Below are 27,342 nucleotides of genomic sequence, written 5' to 3'. Positions count from 1 at the left end.
CTAATATTTTACTTCATGAAGTTGTGGAGTAAGTTTATTTTTACATCTTAATGTTTCAATACTATGTAAGTTGAAATTCTTGTCTCCTGGTGTTAGCTTGCAGCAGGCACATTCCATCTCTTCATTTGCATCTAGATTTCTATTAGACTCTAATTGCTTAAGTATATTGTTCTTGTTGTGCTCAAGTATAAGAGTATTGCTTCGTCCTGGAGGTTGAAAACTTCCATACAAGAGGTCAATCAGCCGTTCCATGATTCCAATGATCCCGAGAACTGACAGACCTAACAAGAAGCCGAGCGAGCCTCCCAGATCTGATAAAAATAGTGACCAGTCATAAGCTAGTTTCTCCTCTGACACCTGCACTCGACGCGAGGTATAGTATAAGTATAATTGACTCATAGTATGATTTGGCTCTGTGGATTGCATTGCTTTCCGTTTCACTACATAAGGCACAAACTTAAATGAGTGGCATGGACGAATACAATTACAGCAAGGATCCTCACATGTGAACCTGCAAACCAAAAAAGCAGCAAATAAGAAAATCACTATAATGTAATAATGATAATGACAATGATAATGATGATGATGATAATAATAATGATAATAATAATAATAATAATAATAATAATAATAATAATAATAATAATAATAATAATAATATATAGACACACACAGGGTTGAAAGTAAGATAGTACATTAATTGACAGGAGCCATACATAGAACTCATTATTTAGAGTAAGTTTTGTCAAATAAAAAAAATTATAGGACTTACGGATAGTTACAAGTGTTTCGAAAGCGCTGACGGCAATTGCAAGATGCCTCAACGCCGCATAAGTAACATCCCATACCACATGCAGTCAGCGACTTGAAGGGGGTGGGTTAAGTTCAACTACCTTTCACCGTGTATCTTGCAGCAGGTGAGGGGAGGACGGCAGCAACCAAATGAGCCGATCAGAGCAAAAGTGGTGTAAGTCAAAATTGGATAATGAGGTTTAAAGTAAAAATTCTGTAAAATACAGCGCAAAGTAGCAATTAATACGTCGTTCTTGCTATCCACTGACTACTAATAGTTTAAATACAGTGAATATTAACTGCTATTTTGCGCTGTATTTTACAGAATGTTTACTTCAACCCTCATTACCCATTCTTGACTTACTCTTCTGCTCTGAACAACTCAAATATACTGAACTTCGGTGCAATACAGTACTTTGCGAGCTAATCTGGGGATAAATCTTCGCACAAAAATGACCTACGTAAACTCCGGATAGGGACCTAACTGTTATTTGTTTAGTTTGTGTAATTTAATGTCAGAAAATGTAAATTAATAACCCGAATGAACAAAATAGCTCGTGTCCGGGCGCAGTTCAACAATGAATGCAGAATTATCAACTTACAATGCAATACATTAACAATTCAATACTAGGTATGGGGTAATAATTTTAATTTAAGCAAGAAATACGTACAGAAATAACCAGAAATAACGTGAAAATCAGGAAATTGTGTCCAAATTAGTGAAAACACTTAGGATTGAAGTTTCAGTTACAATTAATGAAAAAAAACTGATGTAACTTTGTGAACAAGATGTAATTGTCATTACAGTTTGTTGTTTTACGAACCACTAATTCTGGGCGTTAATAATGAAATAAAGAATAATAAACTCTGTGAACCACATTCCACTCACATCTTACAGGTACTGTTCAAAATGTACACCATCAGCGTGCGTACAGCTTTCACATATTCTAGTCCAATTATGACGAACTCTGGCCAGTAGTTCTTCACTGTTCCGAATTTCTTCCGCGGCCTGGATCATGTCTAAGTACTCACGATTTGTGAACTCTGGCATCACGTAGTTTTGAAATAAACTAAACTGTATCGCTGTACGTCCAACTGCACACTAATGCAATGTAAACATCACAACAGCTGATCAGTTGCGAGTACTAGACCAACTGTCAGCCGTCCGGACAGCGATGCCAGATTTTTAGACCTTTGTACGTGACCCGACAATCAATGTTTCCAATGTTTCTTAAACCGATTAATTCGAAATCTGTGAATTTTCTAATTAAAATACTGCTGCAACGTGAACATAATAAACGTTCTCCTCGTTGTTATACAAGAAATTAAATCGTATTTTAAACAGTATTCGTAAAATTCGCGATCGAAATGTCGGTATAAAAGTATTATTTGTACAAAAACCTCGCAAAAACGAGCAAAATATAATATAAAACTTTTTTGTTCGTTATATTTCAAGGAATCACATCCTACAATTAATGTACTACCTTACCTTCCACTCTGTATATATGTAGGTATAAAATATTGAACACTTGCCTATAAAGATATCCTGAAATTAGGTTCTTCAATGTCGTATATTCTGAACAATACTCTGTTCCATTATGTAGTAGCCATGGGCCTGAACATCCAATTTCGCTCACTAGTTGCTCAGTCTTGCAGGTATGCACACACTAGAAAGAAGCAAGACATATAGTGAAATCATTTTGTAAATTATTATATTATCCCGTGCAGTGGTTGAGTGATCAGACTTTCATGCAGACAGTCCAGGTTCGAGTCTTGGTCAGACCTGGAATTTTCATTGAAAAATCCATAGTGACATTTGTAGTGGACAAGATAACAGTTGGAGTTTTGACGTAGAATACCGGTACTTCTTTCACTACATCGAGTATGGGCACATCTCGGGATTTGTGGTGAAACAAAAAATGGTAGAATTTCAAATGCTTACTGTAACACTATGAGCCACAGGCGAATTCTAATGCTATTAGTAGTAAGACCATGAATCAATGTAACTTGTGTGACTACGTCCAATAATCCCACCTACTATCGCTAAGGGCATGAGGGTACCGAAGTTTCGTTAAAAAATTAATGATGCTACGTGGCCTTTCTCAGTAATATCTCGGCATTGAGAGCAACTACAACCTGTGCTACCACTCGTTTGATTTGTAATCTCGAGTTTGCAATATTAAAGCGATAATAGATACGTACGATACGCTATGAGTGAGCCATAGCGAAAATCTTGTGAGCTGGGACTCATTTTGAAATATTGCATGCCCTTCATCAATTACTGTGCTTCTCCCATACTCTGCATTTATAAACCGAAACAAAAGTAAAACATTCAAACCAACACAACCGTAATTTCATTCTCGAACTGATATTACAAATGTCAGTGTATCCCTGATACAGTTCAGGACACAATTTTTTCTCAGCGTTCTCCCATTTTCTTACATTAGCTGTCAATAGCTTTCCGTTCGATCTCTATTCCATTACCATTCCATAGCATTCTTCGATCACTAGCTGATGAGCTAGGCCTGTGACATTGGAGCATGTGTACAGTGAAAGAAAGTCAACTCACTCCACAGAGTACGCAGCACCGCTCCGTCTTGTACAGTACAGTCTGCAGAAGAGAATAATAGACTACACATATCCCTCTGAATTACTTTATATCTTTATTTAACTTCATTTCACCTATTAGAAAATTTCATTCAACACATGTGGGCTTAGATGTATTGTCTATTGCGTGTTTACTTTGTAATTACAGATGTCTTCTCAAAGTTTCAAAAGCGAGATGAGTGTCTACTACTATCTAGTATGAATTTGAATGCAGAAAAGCTGCGAAACGACAGGTGCATATGTGAAATATTTGACATCATTGAATTCGACATCTAAATTATCTACAGTGTATTTGTCACCGGACAGAATATTAGCTACCTGACAGAGTGAACTGTGATGTGTACCATCTTTCTGTATGTTGTTTTCAACGTAGTTACTGCCTTTAACATATAGGATGCTGCAACGGTAACAATGAGAAGTACTTTGTTATGTTCTATACCTGATGACCATATTAATTGCATTGCATGTTGAAAAACCCCACATATTGTAGAATTGTTCACAGCATTTATCACATCACGCGACAGTAGGTATGATCCAGCAGAGTCTTTCGTATCCAGAGCCCCAACAATCATATCGACTACATACCGTCCAAAGCATCCGTCGTCTCATCAATTAATACCCATATGTGTTGGTTTGTTAGTTTATCTCTGACCTCAGTAATGCATGTGTCGTAAATTTTCTCGATATAGTACTTCCGTAACGTACTCTGATGTGGAATTTCTCTTCTAGTGTATTTATGTAAAAACTCTCGGAACGCCTTATTTGCGAGTTTATTAAATGGTATGTCGGCAGGTATAAATGCCTTACACATGTCTTCATAAAATGTTGAATTTGACATAGGGTCCTTCTGCACATTTCCTTGTTCCAGCCGTTTATGTTTCATTGTACTTACGTGCCTTTGAACATTATATTCTTTGTTTTTAGCAGACGTAATACTGACATTGCAAAGTTTACAATACAGATTGTTATTTGAAATGTAAAATACATCTGCACCACACTGTGAAACTAAATATTCTAGTTTCCAAGACGTGTTTCTTTCTTTCTGAGCCATACTGCGGAGCGCACTACACTTCACGACAGTTTGTATTACCGGTATACTCGAATAAACTGTACCGCGGCGGTTGTGTCGTCTCCGTACACAGATACACTTGCGTACTCTGTGTATATCCTGTAGTGAATTGACTTCCTTTCACTGTAAACATGCTCCAATGTCACAGACCTACTGATGACACACGAAGGTGACTGGTCCAGGAAGGAGTAGGGTTGCCTGCTCGAAACCTGGATACACAGCAAACCTTAGTATAGTCAGCCGATGTGGGTTGGGAATGTGCTGAGTCGTAGTGACTCTTCTCCGAAATACAGACATTATAGTTATATTATTTGAACTTCATTTACTATCTCTTTATGCGGAAATACCACATTAACTATGTACAGTAGAGGTAAAAAAAGACCGGACCAACTCTTGTAGCTGATTTCAGAGCCTTGTTCACTCCAGAGCACGATAGACTGGTAACTAAGACTTTCGTGGTTCGAATCCTGCCTGGGAAGGAAACTTTTTTTTGTTCCTTATTCATATTTATTCCCAATACTTATCGATTGCTCGTAAAATTCATGTTCTGGGAACAATAAGTTAATTAAGTAGTAAAATATCGCTGCAATCGAAAAGTATTGGGAATAAATTTGAATAAGGAACAAAAAAAAAGTTTCCTTTCCAGGCAGGATTCGAACCACGAAAGTCTTAGTTACCAGTCTATCGTGCTCTGGAGTGAACAAGGCTCTGAAATCAGCTACAATGGTCGGTCCGGTTTTTTTTGTCACTACTGTACATTCTCTTCTAGAATAAAACACACAGCCCTCCAGCACGAGACAAGTTCTTCTTTTCCTACATAACACCTTCTGACGTAAAATCAGCACTAAAGCGCATCAAGTCAAAATCGCAAGGAGTAGACAATATAAATATAGAACTTCTGAACAAAATTATGGACATAATTCTTCCGACACTAACCCATATATTCAATGCATCTATAATGACTTCACATTACCCAGACATATGGAAAAAGGCTATTGTTCGTCCCCTTCCTAAAATTAAGTTACCTGTAACACCTAATGACTATAGACCAATTAGTATTCTTCCTGTTCTCTCAAAAGCTTTGGAAAGAATTGTGCACAAACAACTGACAGATTACCTCAATACTCACAATATTCTTGACCCTTACCAATCAGGCTTCAGAACGGGACACAGCACATCGACTGCACTGCTTAAAGTGACTGAGGATATACGTGAAGCTTTAGACAAAGGACAGATCACAATACTAACACTTTTAGACTACTCCAAAGCCTTCGACACTGTAGATGTTGACTTACTAATTGCAAAATTAAGAGTACTGCATTTTTCTGATAATGCGTTAGCGTGGATGGACTCCTATCTTCGTGAACGCCAACAGTGCGTGTCTATTAATAATCGTTATTCCACTTGGCGTACCACGAAGACTGGCGTACCACAAGGCTCTGTCCTAGGACCTTTACTATTTTCTATTTATATTAATGATATTTCTTCTAATCTAACATCCTGCCGACACCATATTTATGCTGACGACATACAAATCTATCTGCATACTCGACCTAACTACATAAATGACGCCATAACTAAAGTTAATGATGACTTGAATTCTATATCCATATGGTCGAAAACCCACGGACTTAATTTAAATGCAAGTAAATCGCAGGCAATCTTAATAGAACATCAAAGATCGAAGTGTGACAAACAAAATTTGCCACCGATAATTGTAAATAATACTACTATTCCATACAGTACGACCGTGAAGAACCTTGGTATTTATATGGATTGTCACCTGGAATGGAATGAACAAGTGAATCACACTTCCAAAAAAATATTTTCCATTATTCACTCATTAAAGCGACTGAAGAACTTTCTTCCTGATAAATTAAAATTAATCCTTGTACAAACACTCGTGATGCCACACTTTGACTACTGCGATATTATATTAAATAATCTAAATGCAAATTTGAGCAACAGGCTACAACGTGTGCATAATGCGTGCGTCCGTTATATTTGTAATATTCGTAAGTATGATCATGTTTCCCCGTCTTTCCAAACTCTGTCTTGGCTAAGGCTAAGCGATCGACGAGCTCTGCATTCCCTTGTTCTCTTGTTTCAAATTCTGCGCACCGCTACCCCAATATATTTGGCTTCTCGTTTTCAAAATTTATCCGCATATCATCAGCTAAGTACAAGATCTCATTATAACAATTTACTCATTATACCCTACCACAAGACATCTTTATATTCTTCATCCTATACAGTTTCAGTTGCTAGAAATTGGAACTCGCTTCCGAGTGATATAAGGGGTTGTTGGACAATAGCTTCATTTAGGTCAAAATTACATAAATTCTTACTTAACAGATGAATTGCTGATTAATATTTGTTACTTATAATGAAACTAACATCTGTCCATTCTTATTATTATTATCTTTAATTTCTCTAAATAGATTTACAAAACCTCTAATGACAATTACATTAATATTCTCATTATAGAAATAGAAATATATATATTCTCCCTGTAACATAGTCCTAGTAAGCTTATATTAAATTAATTTTCATCATTTTACTAGCTATCTCAAATATTAAATTAATTATAATTCATTGAATTAAATTAGCTCATAAATTAAGTTACTACTTTACCTTATAGATTTATCTAAATTTAAATAAATGTGTAGTGAAGATTATTGCTGGAGAACCTTTTAAGTGTAGTGAAAATATTTGTAATTTAAATTTATGTATTGTATTGATTAAGGCTGGTTGAGTGGAAGAGAAGGCCTTATGGCCTTAACTCTGCCAGCGAAAATAAAACATTATTATTATTATTATTATTATTATTATTATTATTATTATTATATAGGGGTTTATGTACATCAAATTACATTTATTTTAAATGTTCATTAAACAAATAGTCTTTAACGGGTTATTGCACTGCACATACAAGTTTGTACTGTGATGGTGGTCACTACTTTATACAGGCACATAAACATACATACTTACAAGCACAAACACACTCAGAGGATTATAATATAATGTTTATTGTTGTTTAGTCAACTGCCCGAACACAGGTTTGAACCTCATAAGTAACACCAATAAGGCATGACTCATGAGACAACTAGGCTAGGAGATAATGGGGTAGGGTGGTCAGTTTCTTTCCCCCCCATGGATACATCGCCAACTAGCTTCATATTCCACTAATTAGACTTCAGAGGCATACAAACGATATAAATATAATGTTTAATTACAGAAACGTCTATTAATAAGCCTATGTCACAATTAATAAAATAATAACAGAATAAAATGAGCAGTAAAAAGGTCGAATTTATCAGTGACAGGTTATTGTATTTATTATTTAAAGAAGGATGGTGCAATATCTTAGTTGTAAATGCTCATGCTCCTACAGAAGAGAAAGATGATCATATAAAGGATACCTAGCTTCTATTAGGAGTTGGAACACCTTTTGATCAGTTGTGTTGCGTCATTGTCCGACGCGACAAAAACGGTGCAAATCCCGCACGAATGAGGTAATAATGTTTAGGTTACAGTTTTATTATTAACTTAGTAGGCCTATAGATAAGTTCTATATGCATTTGATCCCCAATCAAGATCTTAAACTCCTTACTGTGCCAACTACTGCGTGTTCAGTTCAAAGTGTGTCATGGCTCGCTGTATGTCGTCATATGGCTAGCCGATGAGCCTAGAGAATTCAATCTTCCTACACTCCCGCAGACGCGTATTACCTAAATGCGAGAGAAGTTGCCTAGCGAGTACGGCGTTCATTCTGAAGTACGCAGAGTCCGTGGATACCCACGGACTCTGGAAGTACGTACCAATACGTGCGGTAACGCCGGTAGTGGCAGGAATGTGAATTGTTTGGAAACACGTACCGAGGTGAGTTTTTTTTCTTACTGTCGGGATATGGCGAGAGGGTTAAGACGATTACTTACGTACAGTATTTGTTGACATTAACTTCGACGGTCAACATGGACACGGAGCATTTGATTTGTGTTGTGGAATGTTGCGGTATGCAACGGATGATTAACAAATACCCTGCGTACGACTTGCCCGCGCAAAACACAGTTCGAAAGAGGTTATGGTAGCACAGGGACCGTACAGACCGCCATCTGTTGCTACGACGTTCAAGTTATACCGTACACGTTCTCAAGTTCAGATTGAACGCCTTGATTAATAGGCAACTTCTCTGACATAAAAGCTGAAGCTCGCTTCAAATCGCTGACTCACAACAGTGACGTCATGACACACTTTGAAATGAACACTCAGTACAATGGATGCAGCAAAATGAAGCTACAGCCCACACCGCTGGGGAGTCACTTGCCCTTCTGCAACGACACTTTGGAGATCGCCTAATTTCTCGTGGAACTCATTCCCGTATCCTTCCTGCTCCCCGGTCTCACTGTCATAGATGCCTACATATGGGGCACGTTGAAATAATCAGTTTCAAAAATTCCATGACGGATGACCAGCCTATAAATATTTCCGAATTACGCGATAAGATAACGTCATCTTTTGTTCACATTTTAAGAACATCTTACTGTACTAACGCAATTAAATAACATTTCAGTGTCGTTTGTTTAGTCGCATATTGTATACATACTCGTTTGCATACAAAGACATCCAGTGGTATTATTTTTATCATGGCACTTTTCTGTGTATTTAATTTTATGGATAGTTTCTCGCGCACATATGAACGTTTTTAATATGCTCTGAAATTCAAGTTATAGCTTACTTTAGCGTTATATGTGACAAGATAAAATGTTACTCACCGTATCATAGCTATGATCCCAGGAATCGTTACAGTGTTCTCTGGCTTTATCCACAAGATGATACTCCTCAGCTACTATCTTCACGTGCAGTTCTTCTCCGACTTCTAAGAAAATACTCTCCTCCTGGCCTTCCATAGTGCTTTCTTATAAAAGAATTACATTTCATAAGTTTGGAAACATAAAAATCACTCTGTTTAGTTACAACGAATTTTCATCTGTGTTGTGAGTGGATGGTTTTCGTGTTCACGAATATTGATAATTATGGTTTTGTTTTTGTGAGGTAGATGACATCCAAAGTTCATGTTGACTTGAACGCATTCTCTGGAGAATTATAAAAATGACATACTGATAATCAACTCTTAATATGCGAATATGCTGTATTGCCACAATATTTAACTATACTGTTGACCACAAGACTCATCCGCCAAAAAAAAAGCATGCACGCACGCGCACGCACACGTACACACGCACAAACACAAAAAACACACACATATGCGTCATTGCAATGTTGAAGGAAATCAATAGATTTCGAAATAGGTCTATTAGAAGAAATTCCACTCACCAAGTTAACTCAAGTTAATTAATTTATAGCAAGGAGAGAAAAAACCATTGTAATGAAATGGAATGGAGTATTACCACAGTCTAGTATAGGCCTATACAGACACGAAGCTTGTTGAGTTGTGAGGGTGCTAGGAACAATAGACTGTGCCGGTACTATTTCGCATTGTCTGTTATGAGGCGATATTAGCTATCCTAGTGGTTAGTAACTACCTATGGATGCATATTTACTACGTACTGAGCTTCGTGACTATATACTAGACTGCGGTATTACTCTACACATTGCGATCACATCTGTTTTCTAAATACTAGTACCTTAAGATGCTTAACATGCAACAGACCTGGACACAGTCTCAAAAAAGAACACCTACTTAAGTGGACAAAAACACAGCTACCACAAAAAAGTCTTGTATTTTACTGAGAAGAAAGAAAATTGAACAAGCCAATTAAGTCTCATAAGCATTGGACGACGAAGTCAAAGACAAAGAAGGCGACCACAACAACAACAATAGTAAATTGTACAATTCGAGAAATTATGGCTTTGTTTTATAGTAATAATCTCTGGAACAACTTAAATGTTTTAAAATTATAAAGCTTTTTCTCAAAATTAAGCCATTCAACATGGTACATACATAGGTTAATATGTATTGTACAGAAAGCTGATTTCATAATGGACAATGATCATCTACTCTACTCTGATAAAATTCCTCTAAGGCCAATGAGTTGGTTCATGTTACTGTATGTATTGGAACGCAATATGTCGAATGGAGGAATTTCAGATGGTTGAATATTAGCAACCAATCAACCAACTAAGTAATGTATATCCTTTGACACGGAAAATAGTCGCTCTCCTGTAGCATGAATTTGTCTAAGAGTCGCTCGGGGTAATGCGAGATTCGCCCGGAGAAATATTAAACATCGAGGTACGAGGATGAAATCAAGTCATAGCAGCGACTTCGAACATAGATGCTCGAAGGCAGCACGTAACTGTATGTCACGAAACTACATATTTTCTACGAAGTCTTTATGGCTTAGCGATAGAGCTCTTTCTTGTAGTTTCAAAGACCGGCTTCGAATCTATGTAAAACGCACGCGTGTAAGCACACGATGATTCCCGAGCTGTTCCGACAGCTGAACAGCGACCAATTTCCATGTCAATGGGTGTGCATTAGAGATAAATAAAACTAACTACCGCTCTCGCTCGCTATGTTCGTTCCATTTGTCTTTCGAGTCTCGTCTCGTCATTCTCGTGCGCTTGGAGTCTCGCTCATCATTCTCGAAATAGCATTTGATCGGCGTGAAAAGATTTTGTAACTTTGAATAACATACATCATTGAAATAAATAACATTATAAATGTTTAAATGAGTCAAAAAGACAAAACAGAACAGTATCTTCGTTATCAAAATGTTCTGGTTCTATTACAATGATATTACCTATGGTTATATAAATAGAAAAAAAAAACAATTCTCAAATAAATTAGCATTTATAAGAAATATAAAACATAACGTTAATATCTTTTTACTTGAGATTGCACACTTGAGCTCAAACATATGAAAAGAATACTCCTAGGCTTTTAATAAGGGCCTAGTAATTAAATAAAGATTGGGGAACGGATTATTATACACTGAAAGGTAGAGATGATGTTTCAAATAGGCTACATGATTGTTTATACATATATAACAGTTGCCAAAGTAGATAAAAGTTCAGTCAGGTATAAATAACTGTGGCGATTCAAGGCTGCTTGACGTTCGGGACTTCGGGAGTGATCAATCTCGGCGTCTCGAAACACTCACAAGCAGTCTTTACGTCAACGACTCGACTAGAACATTGTCGTGCGGGTTTTCGGCCTTGAGGGCACTGTTAGCCTTGCTATCTCGATCGTTGTTCATCTCTAGTGTGCATTTATTTCTACGAGATTATAAACAATTTACATTCTTCAACAATTGTCAAGAAGAGAATTTGCAGGGCCTTTTTACTATTTTAATTAGACTGTGATTAAGAATATCTATTACAAATTAAAAATCTATAATGTTAAAAGTAGCCTATTTAGATTTGAGCGGCTATTTGGAGGTCCCGATTTACTGTAATTTGAACAATAACTTTGTTATTAGAAATCTGTTATGAATTGAGATTTGTATCTTTTAAGAAACCAGGTGGAAAATACAAATATAATTTCATAATATGGCAGACGCAATAATATTGCGAAGGGCGGAAAATTTCACAGACTTCACAGAAAAAAATAATGATCACAGAAATTAACTTTTTCAGAAAATAAATTGGAATATCTAAATTTGATAGGATCCGAAGTGCCAGAACATGTAGGCTATGCAATTATGGATAGGCTTACAATAAACGATCAGAGTAGTGTAGAAAAAATGGCATATTATGGTAACTGATAAGACGTTTAAGTCCAGATATAAGAACAACTAATGAAGAACTTTTAAAAATCAAGCAAATAATAAGATGTACTCCTTTTGAAAGACGAAAAGAGGATGCCATTGGAAGAATTGGCTAGCTGGTGTGAGTGAAGTTTTCAATTGAATATCGCGAACTGAAAGCGATAGTTGAAGAACAATGTTCGTAATGTTTGGTAGCTTCAGGACTAATTCGTTATGAACTTAATTCACTGATGGAATAAAATCTTAATTCCTAGGAATGAACTTTCAACACTAGCAATATTGAGCATGAAACTCTAGAGTGTACTTATACTACAGAGCAGTCCACGACATTCTCTACGGCACTCGGCAGCAAGCAGGCCCGGCATCAGTGCTTGTCATTCCCGGTGAAGGAGGTTCGCTACAGTCGCTAGAGTTGGCTATTAAAATTACAGTAGGTATTCATATTATATTTGTCTGTTTTTCATTTTTCATTTGTATTTATATGCATCTTGCATTTGTACCTGTTTTTATCCCTTTTTCAATGTTACCTCAAATTTTATGTTCGAAGCAAATATTAATTGTAGGCTACTATCTATTGTAATTGGGGCTTTGCCTTGTTAAATAAATGAATAAATGAATGGATGAATAAATAAATAAATAAATGAATGAATTAATAAATGAATAAATGAATAAATAAATAAATAAATAAATAAATAAATAAATAAATGAATGAATGAATGAATGAATAAATAAATAAATAAATAAGTAAATAAATAAATAAATAAATTTTGTTTACTAACCTTGACTACAGAAGGTGTTGAAAATGATGTTCCTCTGTTGCAACACATTCCTGACATCTCCGAATGAAATTGGCATTTACGCGTGCAAGTTCGTCTTCTGTAATTCTTCCAATTTCTCGTATAATACTATATTTTAACTCACGGATTGTGTGCGGATTATTATATTTGTATACTTTATTTTTTTTAGATTTTCCCATGAATAAAAATCGCAAACTGACAAATCGGGAGACCTAGAGGGCCATAATCCTCTACTAATAACATTGTCCTCGGATATTTCGCTTATCAAATTCAATGTTTCGGCTGCTGTATAGGCAGTTGCTGAATCCTGCTGGAATTAAGCACTCTGACACTCGATATCGGTTAACTGGGTTGAGTATTTGTATTTTATATCTGTCACCATTGATTGTATCCTAAAAAATATAGAGTCTATAATCCTATGTGCAGTTATAGCACACTATACGCCAATCTTCTCATCATGTAAAGGAATTTCATGAATGAGATGAGGATTTTCTGTACTCCAGTACCTATTGTTTTGCGTTATAACATGGTCATGTAAGTGAAACCATGCTTCATCTGCGAAAACAATTACTGTAGGATCTACAACACCGTTGACAACACTTTATAAAACCCAGTTACAAAAATTCACACGATTCACATTATCTCTAGGCTGTAATTCATGCATTATTGTCACTCTATAGGGCTTAAATTTAAGAATTTTAGTGGCTCTAATACTGTGGTTTTCGAAACACTAGTTTCTTAAGAGAGACGGCGGAGAGATTTTCGAGGAGAATGTTCTAACCTTTCGCTATCTCATCAAGGTTTTCCTCAGTAGGAACACTTGGGTTTCTCTTTCCACGTTTATTCAGAACTGATCCCGTTTCTCTAAACGTTTTACGAGGTTTAATATAGCCGTCGTATGTGGAATGGGAACACCAGGAAATTGCGTTGCAAAACGTCGTCACAATTCTTCGTTATCAAGTAACACTCGACAAGATAAATCCTTTGTTGTAATGTAAACTTTTGTGCTGCCATATTGTCATAATCTTCAACTAAGATATACGTACATCAATACAAACGTCAACAGAGCTCATAGGCAACTGAACAGCAGCCATCAGTTGCAATGTGACCATGTACCTTGTCCTTCAAGGCACGAAGAGAGAGAAAGACTGTAGTGGACCGCATTCACCGGGAATGACAATCTGACGCCGGGTACGCTTGCCGCCGAGTGCCGTAGAGAATGTCATAGACCGCGCTGTACTGTAAAGGTAAGCGTTCACTACATCGTATCGCACTCCTCGTACGAATCGCAGTGCGTTCACTGCAACGGCTCACCTCATCGCCTCATCGGATTCCTCTGTCAGCTGTTTGAAATATGAGGTCGTACGATATTGACATAGCTGAAAACAGAGGAGTTGAGGTTAGGTCTATTACCGGTAATTATGACTGTTAGCGATTAAGAATTTGTAATTGCTTAATGCGTCCTAATAGAAGAGGAAGAAACGAAAGAAATATTGGTTATATATATATATATATATATGTAAGAAACGACTTGATTACTGTAATGGGAATGCCTCAAATTATATAATTCTTCGTAGTTTTTTACAAGCGAAATAAGTTTTCCGTCTGCCATTTTGGCGCGACACTGAACATGGCACAACATAATAGTAACAGTTGAGCAATTAAAATTTATTTATTAAAGAAGGCCATGATCGCACACATCGGATAAGTTGCTCATCTGAGAAACGTGGACGGATTTGCCGAGAGACGATGCGGGCGATACGATGTAGTGAACGCGGTTATATAACAATTACAGCAAAGATAGTCTTTTTCCGATCCGTGGGATTCGTCCGATGAGTGCGATATGATGTAGTGAACGCTTACCTTAATAACAATGTTTCCTCTTTTTTTTCCCCCTAACACTTCCTTCCACAATCACTCTATGACTTCATAACTATAACATATAATTACTTTATGTGCATCAAACGGTTTAATCTAATCTAAAACTAAAACTACACTTAAATTAATCTATAAAATACATGACTTTAAATTACATATTATGAAAAAAAAAACATGACTTTTGTTCTGTGTACCTGTCCAAATGTTTGCTTCTGGGTGTACATAGACATACCAGCCTTCTTCTGGTTCACCTTCCGTGCGATTATAAGAAGCATCTTTCTTATACAATATTATAGAATATCCTTTCTCTTTACCAGATGACGTGGTTTGGATAAGTGCATTAAATGTGTGACACTGGCCCCAAATCAATTGAAAAGAACTTTCAATTTTTACATCTGTAAGTAAAAGATTATGTAATATCTATATTATACAAGTTAAATACAATATTTTACTTTACCATAACTACATTATAACATCTGAACTCTTTAGTCATTACAATTCAGATATATAGTATCAAGTATCATATCTGGCATTTGTTGATTAAAAAAGGTCTTTCGACAGGGTGAATAGAAACTTATTATTACATATATTGGCGAAGATTCGCATGCTCACATGCCACAATAGATTATCTGCATATTAGTATTCATAATCTATATAAAACGTCAGAATGTCATAACAAGGAGAGGAAAACAGATGAAAAAGAAACGATTTTCAAATTAGGTTTAGAAATGAAACAACAGTACACAGATCCAGCAAGATTAAGAACACGTCGGATACAACATGTCACAAAATGCATAGAGTAAAGAAAGAATTTTGAAAAAAAAAAAAAAAGACGACAGTGAAAAAAAAAAAACATCTTTGAAAGATGATGACGACGTGGTGGAAGTGACGGTTTTCATTTAATTTCATTTATTGTATTCTATAGGTCTTATACACTATCTACTAAAAGGTAATTGTGCACCGTTTTTGCCCCTTTAGAACCTCGTGGTACCACCTCTTATTGCTATAACAGCAGCCACCCTGTCAGGCATGCTCTCCACTTGTTTGTGTAGGTTATCCACTGGAATGCGTCGCCATTCCTCTTGTAACATGGCACTCAGTTGGACAATGTAAGTTGGCCGCATCTTCCGAGACCTCAATCACCGGTCCAATTCATCTCAAAGGTGCCCAATGGGATTGAGATCAGGATTCTATGCAGGTCAGTCTAACCGGTGAGCATTACTGTCTGCATACCACTGCGTAATAGCCGCCGAAACATGGGGCCAACTTCCATTGTCCAACTGAGTGCCATGTTGCAAGAGGAATGGCGATGCATTCCAGTGGATATCCTACACAAACTAGTGGAAAGCATGCCTTGCCTGACAGGGTGGCTGCTGTTATAGCAACAAGAGATGATTCCACGAGGTTCTAAAGAGGCAAAAACAGTGCCCAATTACTTTTTGGTAGATAGTGTATTAGCACTGACGCTTTAAGATTGTGATGGTGGTGGTGGTGGCGATTATGATGACGATGGATAATGATGAGTAGACATACAATTTTTATGCACAAAATATAGTTTAAAAAATGAAAAATATGTGCAATTAAAATCAAAGAAATACGAACTTATATCTGTGTTGTCTTTTTTTGTGCAGATTGAATTTTGTTCTCCAGATGAACACACAAGTTAAATTATACAAATGAATGTGCAAAAATAAAAAGATTACTAGCATTTGATGCGTTTTATTTGTCTAGAAAATTATTTGCAGTAAGGTTCCGAAGTTTAATTTCCATTTATCTCCAAACTTATTTTTATGATTATCTCCCTTTACCCAAACAACACAGAGTATGCCTCTAAAGATAAATATGTCATTGAAACTAATAAAAGATGTTGCATTTTTAAAAATAAAAATTCAAATTAATAACGGCAATATTTCCGAGCTGACACTTTGAACTGGAATTAGTGGCCTCCTTCACGCTCTCGCTAATAGCTCGTTTCCAAGATGATTCAGTCAGTACATGACAAAGTAGTGACGCAATATCCATCATACATTTTCATGTTGTCACAAGCTGGATATATGATACGTTCATATTCACCTTAAAATATGGATGTTTAAACCTGTATTCCTGTTATATGCCACAACAAGCGAATTGATAATATGTGCACTATAAAACTTTACATACGAACTTATAAGAATGCGAAACATTCTTCGGTCCCACTTTGCATATCATGTGTGAGATCAAACAAAACATGTGTCTGCATATAAATGTGATGTCTAAAGTGCGATTAGAGAAGTTTATTTTATACTGAAACAGAACATTAAATTTGAAATTTGCTCTATAAAATAGATATTTAAGCATTCAATATTTATACAGACATATTATTATGACGTGAGGCGAGAAAACGGTGGATGACTCGTGGCCCACTGCTTAGCGTAACTATTTCTCTGGTACTTCTGCAATACATAACAGCACTAACAATAAATGTTCAATAATTTAAACTTATCATGCTCACAGTCCTAGCTGAAAATGACCCCCATTTGCCACCACACACAACTGAATCTTCTGATAAACGAATGAAGAACACTCTGAAGTTCCATATCATTGATAGCCTCGATTTGTTCTCGTACACCTATAGTCTATTACTTCATCTATAGGATTTTTCCTATAAACTCTATCTTTTAGTGTTCCCCATAAATACAAATCACAGGGTGTTATAGTCCCGTCGCTCTAATTTCCGGCAGCCAATCACGTTGCAGGTCGGCTACATTTAAACGTGTGCGTCTTGTGATTCGCTGATGAAGATGTTAAACATTTCCTAAGGCTTGATAAATACTTAATATATAATCGCTCGCCATTTTGGTTCTTTCGTTGGCGTTCGCAGAAAGCACACGAGGACGTTATTTGCCGCTCAATTATTTGCTAAATTACAGTGCGTTTGATTTATTATCTAGGAGCTACGACATGATCATGTTTAACGGTGTGGCAAATAGATCCCTTGTCTGTTAGCTCGGCAACGAAAGAACAAAAATAGCGAACGATACTACCTACCTAGCCTTTATAGAGCCTTGACTTCCTAAGACGTAAGCAAAGAGGAGGAGTCACGCCGGGAATAACAGCGTCGCGACTATAGATTTAGACTTTGTGGAGCCCACAAATTATTACTTATAGTCTCGTACCAAAAATACGCCGTAATTTCCTAAATGACACGGACACGCAATGAGAACTTGTTGGTAGGCATTACCTAAATATATAATAATCACTAAACTTTTAGGCCAACACTTTGTACACTTGAAGAATCAAGACTTTTGCAACACGACTTGTGACTACAGCGAATGCCATATGGCGACTGAGGATCTACTACCGCACCTCTATCGGCACGCGCGTCGCAGACCGTGCAAGGAGCGTGCCGCCGTTTTCTTGCCTCAAGTCGTAATAATGTCTCTGTATAAGGCAGGCATGTCAGAAATCAGACTCTGAATGTGCAGTTATGTGCGCGGATCGCCGGTCTGTACGGACTGCATCTATCAAGGGTTGCTCTTACCAGTTCTTAGCTGGAGGGGTGTACAATAATCTATTCTGCGCTTCTAGGGTTGGATTAAATACGCATTTGGACATTATAAATACACTTAGCAGAAGGAAAAAAAAAACACCGTTATTATCAGTGTCTATATTTGACAATTGCAATACAAAAAACTTTAGGCTTACTCAGTTATACTTGACAAAGTAGTGGTTTGTAAAGCATAATTTATTAAAATGATTTTTATATACCTAGTATTTGAAGAAAAAGAATATTGCAATAATTTCGAAACAACAAAAAACGAACACAGTATTTCATTTTACGTAGTAGGTACTAATTTTTTTAAATAATAGACACTATTCTTTCATTGTTCGTCAAGCATTATTATTTATTGGGACCATTGGTACACAAATGTTAAAGAAAATATAATACTCCCAATTAATTACATGCAGTAGGAGATTGTGAAGTTTTTATACTGAAATAATTTCCTTGCTGTATGTCAATATAAATTAATATTAATATTAATAAATGATATAAATTAAACTTAGAATTCAAATTCACATATAGCTTATTTATAAAACATTGAGAGCAAGTATCGACAAGTTGGAAGCGTTACTGAAAGAAATTAAAAGTGTAGTTCATAAGATGTGAAGCGACGATATTCTATTTATGTCAGGTTTAAAGATTTATTAATGTAAGTATATTAGCATAATGTAGTGACGTGAGACGGAAAATTTGTCATTATATATTTTTCCAGAAAAATTTTCCGCCTTGCAAATAGTTGCTTTCTTCGCTCCTTACAACCTCAAGAGCCTTAATTTATTCCTCACAATATTCTCATCACTTACCAGCTTATAAAATGAAAGTCGTAAGTCGCCTAATCTTTGATGGCTGTTAGTACAGACTCTAACACAACGCCAATGTCAAGTTCGTTTTGCCGTGAGAGTCCTGATTAACTTTACTAATCTGACCTAAACTGTCACAACACTATTACCTCAACATGGGCTGATCAAAACCTTTCATTTTAAAATAAATATTGTTGGCTGAGGAAAACATTATAACAATTATGTTATATGATTCATAATTTCCCTTCTTCGTTATCTGTGAACTCCTCACTTTATTTATCATAACTCATTCACAGACAGCCAAATCAGTACCCGTACTGAAACTGAGTTACCGAAACAAACGCTGATATGCTGTTGCAGGTCTGTATAGCCCTGTCGCGTTCTCCTCCAAGGCGATTCACTCCCTCCAGGTAGGGGAATAGAAAGTGGACATCGCACAGAGACTACTGCACAATGTGCAGGGTTTTGACATGCCTGGTATAAGGTATTTAAAGTTCTAAAATATTACTAATCTTTCAATTAAATTTTGCACGTAAAAATATGGTAATAGCTAAAAGTACTGTACTCATATTATCTTTGTCAGCGTATTTACCGGTAATCATAGGTACTATATGCCAAGAACTAGGCACCTTCTGTATTATACGTACCTGTCATGATTTTATTTTTAACTGAGCTTTAAAATGATGGCGGTCTTCAATGAAAAGAATGCAGTTTAATTCTAAAAAATCAGCAAAATCGATTCAAGATATACTGAATAATTAATACTTCTGAACTGCACTCCAAATGTTACTCGTACTTACCCAATTGGATTCACAATATGAAATAATGCATGTCAAATTAAGTGCAATCAAACCTCATCAAGTGGCCACAACGAATTTCATATTTTCACACGCTCTCTAGTCTCTATATGCTGCAGAAATATTGCTTAAAGCCTTACATATTGAATGAAATATTTATACTCACTACGAGGATAAGAACTGACGGCAGATAATTTATGTACTTCATCTAAGCCGTAAGTGGCTTTCTTCCAAAGTTCAGGCAGCGTTATTTCACCAAATGGAAAATCTTCCCAATCCTTTGTTGTACGAAGATTACTCTGCAAATTGTATTTCTGAAACAAAATTTGATTTGAGATTATCTGAATGGTAAAATTTGGTTAATAACATATACTGTATGTTAATTTCTGTAAGATTTAAAATATATTCTGGCTACGGTACCTAAACATATTAAGCACTAAATACAATAACATGTAAGAAACGTACCATAATGAACCACACGTTAACACAGTACGTATTATAATTAAAAGTTGTTATAGGTTAACAAGTGCCAAAACTCCACTGTAGGAGATTACTGAACATGACCGCTGCGCTGGAGGCGGAGTCGGAGTTTCCCTTCATTAATCTGAACTATTGTTGCTACTGATTGACAAGTATCTGATGCATCACTGCTGTCAGTTAAATATTCTCCCAACGAAATTATTGAATGCACTTTTTTCAAAAGTACATATAAGTGCAGACAATAATTTGATCATTGTAGTTCGTGGGGCCGGGGGTTGAGGGACCGCGGTGATGCCTACGAGAAAAGGTAAAAGGATTCTGCAGGCTGTAGGAAACTCAGAGGCGGCTCGCAGGGGAATGTGTAGTGTGGGCGCACATCATTCCATTCCAGGTAGTACAATGTGCCCACTTAAGCTGCCTACATCCTATCCGTGCCCCCCACCTCAAGGAAACTAGCTAGTATAATAGAATAGATCTCTGTAAGTGATTTTCAATATCTTGAATAATGATCTGGTTGTCTGCACATAGAAGTGTATTTAAATAGATACTGGTATGTTGATTTATTCTCATATCTTTATTCACCAACTTCTTCCATTCCCATGGAATTTCGTAAATGTTAAAAGAATGACGCCGACAAAGGAATTCTTGCCGGACCTTGATTTGTTTTAGAGAGCTTGACTCCTGATTCTATTTTTATTATTTGGATATTTTCATACATACATGCTCTGAATGGTTATTAGATGTAAGGAGCTACAACGAGCCCCAGGGGATAGTCCACTACCACCAACAACTAATGACCATATACCACGAGGTCAAAGTTCGGTGGTAGCCGACTCTACATTGGACGCAAGCCCGAAATATGGGAAAGAAATGGAGATGATAATGAAAGAGGGAAAATGTAATTATAATGGCGAAATGAGTTCGAAGTCCAACGCCGAAAGTTATACAGTAATTCTGCTTCAGTTGGTTGAAGGAAAACATCGGAAAAACCTCAATCAGGAAACTTGTCCCAACCAGAATTTTAACCCTGACCCACTCGTTTCACGACCAGACATGCTGTTACTCCGCAGTGGTGGGCACTTAACAGAGATCACTCCACAAACTATAATATCAATATGTATTGTGTAGGAACTATAATAATATGAACATATCAAACGGTAAGACGAAGATTATGACATTAGGAGCAGATTTAACAAGAACAAAGTTTCACATAATAAACATACTATATATATATATATATATATATATTGTATGTTTATTATCTAACCCATGAACACTGTTTAATTGACCTTACATGTGTGATTTAAAAAGTTTCCCATTTTACGTACTTGGGTGACGTTGTGAGTTTTAAACAAGATTATGCCATAGATGAAAAACTGCGGAAATTTCAATTACTACACTTGTGGAAGAATATAAAAACCTGAAAAACAAAACAAGAAAGGATACGCAACTCAAATTTGAAAAAAAAATGTCTGTATTGACCTTGACATATGATGTGAAACTTGAGTCCCTTAAATAAATAAATAAATAAATAAATAAATAAATAAATAAATAAATAAATAAGTAAATAAATGAATAAATGAATAAATGAATAAATGAATGAATGAATAAATAAATAAATGAATAAATAAATAAATGAATAAATAAATAAATGAATAAATAAATAAATGAAATAAATAAATGATGAATGGAAATAAATAAATAAATCAATAAATGAATCACTGAATCAATGAATAAATGAATAAATGAATAAATGAACAAATGAATAAATAAATGAATGAATGAATAAATAAATAAACAAATAAATAAATAAATATATATATACATATATCTTTAATTGAAGATCTCTCCGGAATAAAAATGTATCCAACAAAACTGTAATTCATGTTTCAGGAGAAAGGAAAATAATTTCAGGGGCATATTTCATTAGGCCTATATTTACCATCACAACCATTTGACTAATCAAGGATACAAGTTTATTCAACCATTGAATACAATAATTTATTGTTATAAATTAATTCTTTAAAATTACTATTTCCGCCTACATTACATATTTCAAGAAGTTGATGTTACATCCTTTTTCCGGGGAGGTCTTTAATTTATAGATACAAACAACATAAATGAAATTTTTACGTATAGTATAAGGTTGTCTTTTGTACGTTATTGGGATTCGCACATACAACTGTTTTGACAACCACTTAACACTGACAAAAATTACTTTCACAACCTTCGTTCTTCACACTCTAGAATTGTCTAGTGTTGGTTCAAGAATTTCAAAAGGTGCCGTATACTACCTCAATACGGTGTTAAGTGATATAGAGAAGTAGAATACTTTCATATTTTTAGTTTTCTAGTCCTGGTATCTTACTGGTAGAGTTAATAAAAAATATTAAAATATATTGTAGTTACTTAGTATAATTTTAAAAGCACTGTGATACTGATAAATAGGGCCCGGATGTTTGGCAAAATGCCTTTTTTACTGGGTGGAAGTAAATCATTATTTGCATAGATATAAATGTGATTTGGAGTGACAGGGCCAATTTTTATTTTTCCTATTTTGCCCTTTTAAGGTGCTTCTTACTAATAAATGCCTTTTTTGTCATTTTAAAGCAATATTTCTTATTTATTTGCAATTTTCTAATAAATTGTAATGTAATGTGTATGAAATTTGAAACAATGACTAACTTTACTAACAATAGTAAATAAAAATAATTTGTTTCGGTGCTTAATCTGCTAATAATCGTGCTTTAATGCTATTGGTGTAATATGAATAATAATCGACAATCCACAGTTACAAATATATAATATTGTCATGTCTTCACGATACCAACAATCAGCTTTATAATTTTAAATATTAAGCTCGTTCTCATAGAAGTTGTCACGTAGCATTTTCAAATATTTGTTTTCATATTTTCAAATCACTGTTACAATTTTGTGCTACACGTGTTTATTATTGTAGGAGGAAGGAATCTGAGTAAGGAACAGTAAGTTATTGTAGGTATAAGATCAGTTAGATAGAATGCCTAAATTCAGTAAGCCAATGAAAAATAAATTTCATGCTTACGTTAGTGAATTTGGTGCCCATGTGTTTTCAACCGATGGAACAGTTTTGTTATGTAAGGTTTGTGAAAAGACAGTTAATCATGAAAAAATAGTACATTATGCAACGAGCCTATAATGGCAGTAATTAAGACGCAAGTATGTTTGTTTATGAAACGAGCGCAACGAGTTTCATAATTTTCATACGAGCGTCTTAATTACCATTATAGGCAAGTTTCGTACGACTTTTTATGCTCGACCATATTTCTAACTTGAAATTATTCAAAATTAGGTCTTCTTATGGTTATGTGCGAACTGACCTGAATTGTGAGATGTGCGCAGACGCGAAAGTATTGATTTTTTCCGAGGCCGAATGTCATTGACCTTGACAGAGAATAAGATGAACATTAGTCTGATATAACCTGGAAATTGATTTAGAATTGAAAAACGAGATGACAAATTGAATTTATTTGAATATTATTTACAATTAACGCTAATTATTATAGTAACAGAACATAACCTTCTGCGACATTATTGGATTTCCAGCCTCCGTGACTTTTCGCTAATTGTCTTTCGATTGCATATCCGAGAATAATCGATACTTGCGGTTTTATAACGGTATAAAACTGACTTGTCATTGGCTGAACACCTGAACTTTAATGAATAGGTGTACTTTAATGGCATGCATTAAAGGACTGCTACCAGGTGTATAATTACTACATTTCGGCATGTTCGAGCATAAAGTATTTTATAAGTCAACATGTGTCACCTACGAAGTAAATATGTGAGTTATGTTGATATAATTTAAATTTATTGCTAAAATATATTATAACTTATATTTTTAAAATGTAAGCTTTAATGCCTTTTTCAAAGATTATTGTGCCTTTTTTACGTTTTTATTGCCTTTTTGCCTGCCTATTTTAACTGTCATAAATGCCTAAACATCAGGGCTCTACTGATAAATAATATGTAAGTAGGCTTACTACATAATTTATTTCTTACCACCAAAACGTCTGTTTTATAAGATGGATATCTGCAGACAGTAACTGCTGGGTATGTCATACTCTCGTTCAATACAATATGGACGTGAGATGAAACTGGCGGTGACGACAGCTTGGTGAAACATTCGCTTAGCTGAGGAAGAAACCAACTTAATAATAATAATAATAATAATAATAATAATAATAATAATAATAATAGTAATATAGCGAAGTACAGAACAAATGAAGAACACTATTTTCAGATACACACACAAAAAGAGAAAATTATGATAAGTAGGCCTAACACTAGTACTCACATGTTATTTTACTTGAAACAAGTAAGGAGATAGCTTTGGAAGTAAATCCCGAAAAAAAAGGGTTATGATTATGTCTCGTGATCAGAACATAGTACGAAATGGAAATATAAAAATTGAACATATATCTTTTGAAGAAGTGGAAAAATTCAAATATCTAGGAGCAACAGTAGCAAATACGAGTATAAATGACGCTCGAGAGGAAATTAAACGAAGAATAAATATTGGAAATGCCTCCTATCATTCGGTTGAAAAGCTTTTCTCACCTAGTCAGCTTTAAAAAAACTGAAAGTTAGAATTTATAAAACAGTTATATTACCGGTTGTGAAACTTGGACTCTCACTTCGACAGAGGAACAGAGGTTAAGAGTGCTCGAGAATAAGGTGGTTTGGAAAATATTTGGAGCTAAGAAGTAAGAGGGATAATGTTACAGGAGAATGGAGAAAGTTAGACAACGCAGAAGTGCACGCATTGTATTCTTCACCTGACATAATTGGTAATATTAAATCCAGACGTTTGAGATGGACAAGTCATGTAGCATGTGTGGGCAAATCCAGAAATGCATATAGAGTGTTTAGCTAGGAGACCGCAGGGAAAAAGACCTTTGGGGAGGCCGAGACGTAGATGGGAGGATAATAATATAAAAATGGATTTGAAGTAGATGGGTTATGATGGTAGGGACTGGATTAATCTTGCTCAGGATAGGGACCGATGGCGGACTTATGTGAGGGCGGCAATGAACCTCCGGGTTCCCTAAAAACCGTAAGTAAGTAAGGTTTTTTCTTGTGGAAGGAACTTAATTTATATTTTAAAATGTGTTCCAATTGAACTGTTTTCGACATCGCAATGACTTCACGTTGTCCCAACTGTCTCAACTTCAATGCCAGTACGCACGAAACTTCCAACTAGTCGTACACAGACAGCACAGTGGATAGATCCGATAGCGATAGATGGAAAAAATAAACAAGCATTAGCCTGTTCCCCCCCCCCCTCCGCCCAATACTCCGCTGTCAGTTAATCTATATTTCTCAGACTAGGATCTGAATTTCGAAGTCTAGTTATCAAACTCGTATTTCAGCCTCGTTTGACAATTTGTCCCGTCTCGTACTGTAATATGATATATCACTTTTATTATAAAGTGATGAGTGAAAACATTTTTAAAGTTTTAAAGTTCTCAACAATTCAATTCTAACGTGAGTGGAACCAAACTCTGTATTATGCTGTAGATAATTTTCGTAGTTATGTTCTATTTTCTGCAGTAATGTGACGTTATTTTGCCTTGGAATAGAATACGACCTTATAAAGACAAGTCGACCACCTGTTATTTGAGTGCATGCTACAAGAACGCAAGAGATACAGGCTACAAACCCATCTTAGCATGTGCGATACAACTTTCTCACCACCAATAACAAAAGTTCTTCTGAAGCAATGTTGCTTAAAAGAATTCCACAAATTTATCACAGATATGTTTAAGACCCTGTAGGAAATAACATTCTTCAATGTCCTATTTCTGGGAGCGAAATTTGTAACTCTTAAAAGTGTGGTTACTATGTTGAAGTGTATGTGTTGTAGCGGATGCTTGATTTGTTATGTGTGTGAGTCATAGTTATGGGATGCTTGATGTCGTCGCAATGTCTTAATTATAGCTTGTTTGTGTTTGTGTGTCTATTGTGTATTAATTTATAACGTATGGTACGGAAAGTTGCATATATATGTTATAGAGAACGGTTTTTAAGAAGTGTTACGTATGTGTGTTGTAACTGTTTTTTGTTTGTCTCAAATTGATGTCTGATGTTTGCTTTACAATCGCAATGTCTAAATTACGGATTATTTATGTTCTGTTTACATTGTGTAAGCTAATTTATTTTTCTTTTCCATTTGTTTTTATGGTTATTTTTTTTGTGTAAAACTATAGCCCTAGCATACATATATGTAAAATAGGGCTACCCCCCCATTGGAGATATAATAATAATAATAATAATAATAATAATAATAATAATAATAATAATAATAAAGACAATTTGCGTTTGTAAAATGTTTTTCGGACAAACGCTTATTTAGTAAAATAAAAAAGGAGATAATCCTTATTAATTGGCCATATGGAACAAATTTGCCCTTTGCACTTGTATTTTCATATAAAAAGATGGTAGAGTAGAAGACTAAAAAGGAGAACGAGAAAGAACAGTAGAAAAAGAATAAAGATAATTGGATATACTTTTTAATGTTTTATTTTAAATTAATGTTTCTTTGTAGAAAAGTATTTATTTCGGTCATGTAACGAAGCTACAATTTCATTATTAGAAAGCAAGTAACCTTTGCCCTACATCGACTGCAGTTAGATTTTCGAAATATACCATCCTATCCTAGATTTAAATTCTCGAGAGAACACTCACCTGTATGATGACAACGACAGTGCAGGCCGAGAGTACGACAAACCGGACGAATTTCCGTATGCGACTTCCATACTTGAGCCAGAGCCCAGTGAGGGAAGAACAGCTGAGTTTCATGGCGAACT

At 35.4% G+C, this 27,342-nt stretch overlaps 1 protein-coding gene across 1 annotated transcript; it reads right to left on the bottom strand.

Moving 5' to 3' along the window:
- Window positions 1-27,342, bottom strand: ppk17 (pickpocket 17). Its single transcript, XM_069832104.1, has 7 exons — window positions 27,221-27,342; window positions 24,536-24,667; window positions 20,181-20,328; window positions 15,071-15,271; window positions 9,244-9,386; window positions 2,326-2,459; window positions 1-511 (listed from the first exon to the last, which is right to left on the bottom strand). The coding sequence occupies exons 1-7, from the start codon at window positions 27,332-27,334 to the stop codon at window positions 1-3; spliced, it is 1,383 nt and encodes a 460-aa protein (XP_069688205.1). The 5' UTR covers window positions 27,335-27,342.

Source organism: Periplaneta americana, chromosome 8 (assembly GCF_040183065.1).
Source record: "Periplaneta americana isolate PAMFEO1 chromosome 8, P.americana_PAMFEO1_priV1, whole genome shotgun sequence".
NCBI lineage: Eukaryota > Metazoa > Arthropoda > Insecta > Blattodea > Blattidae > Periplaneta > Periplaneta americana.
Note: the sequence above shows the minus strand (reverse complement) of the source record. Positions and strands in the feature narration are given on the sequence as shown.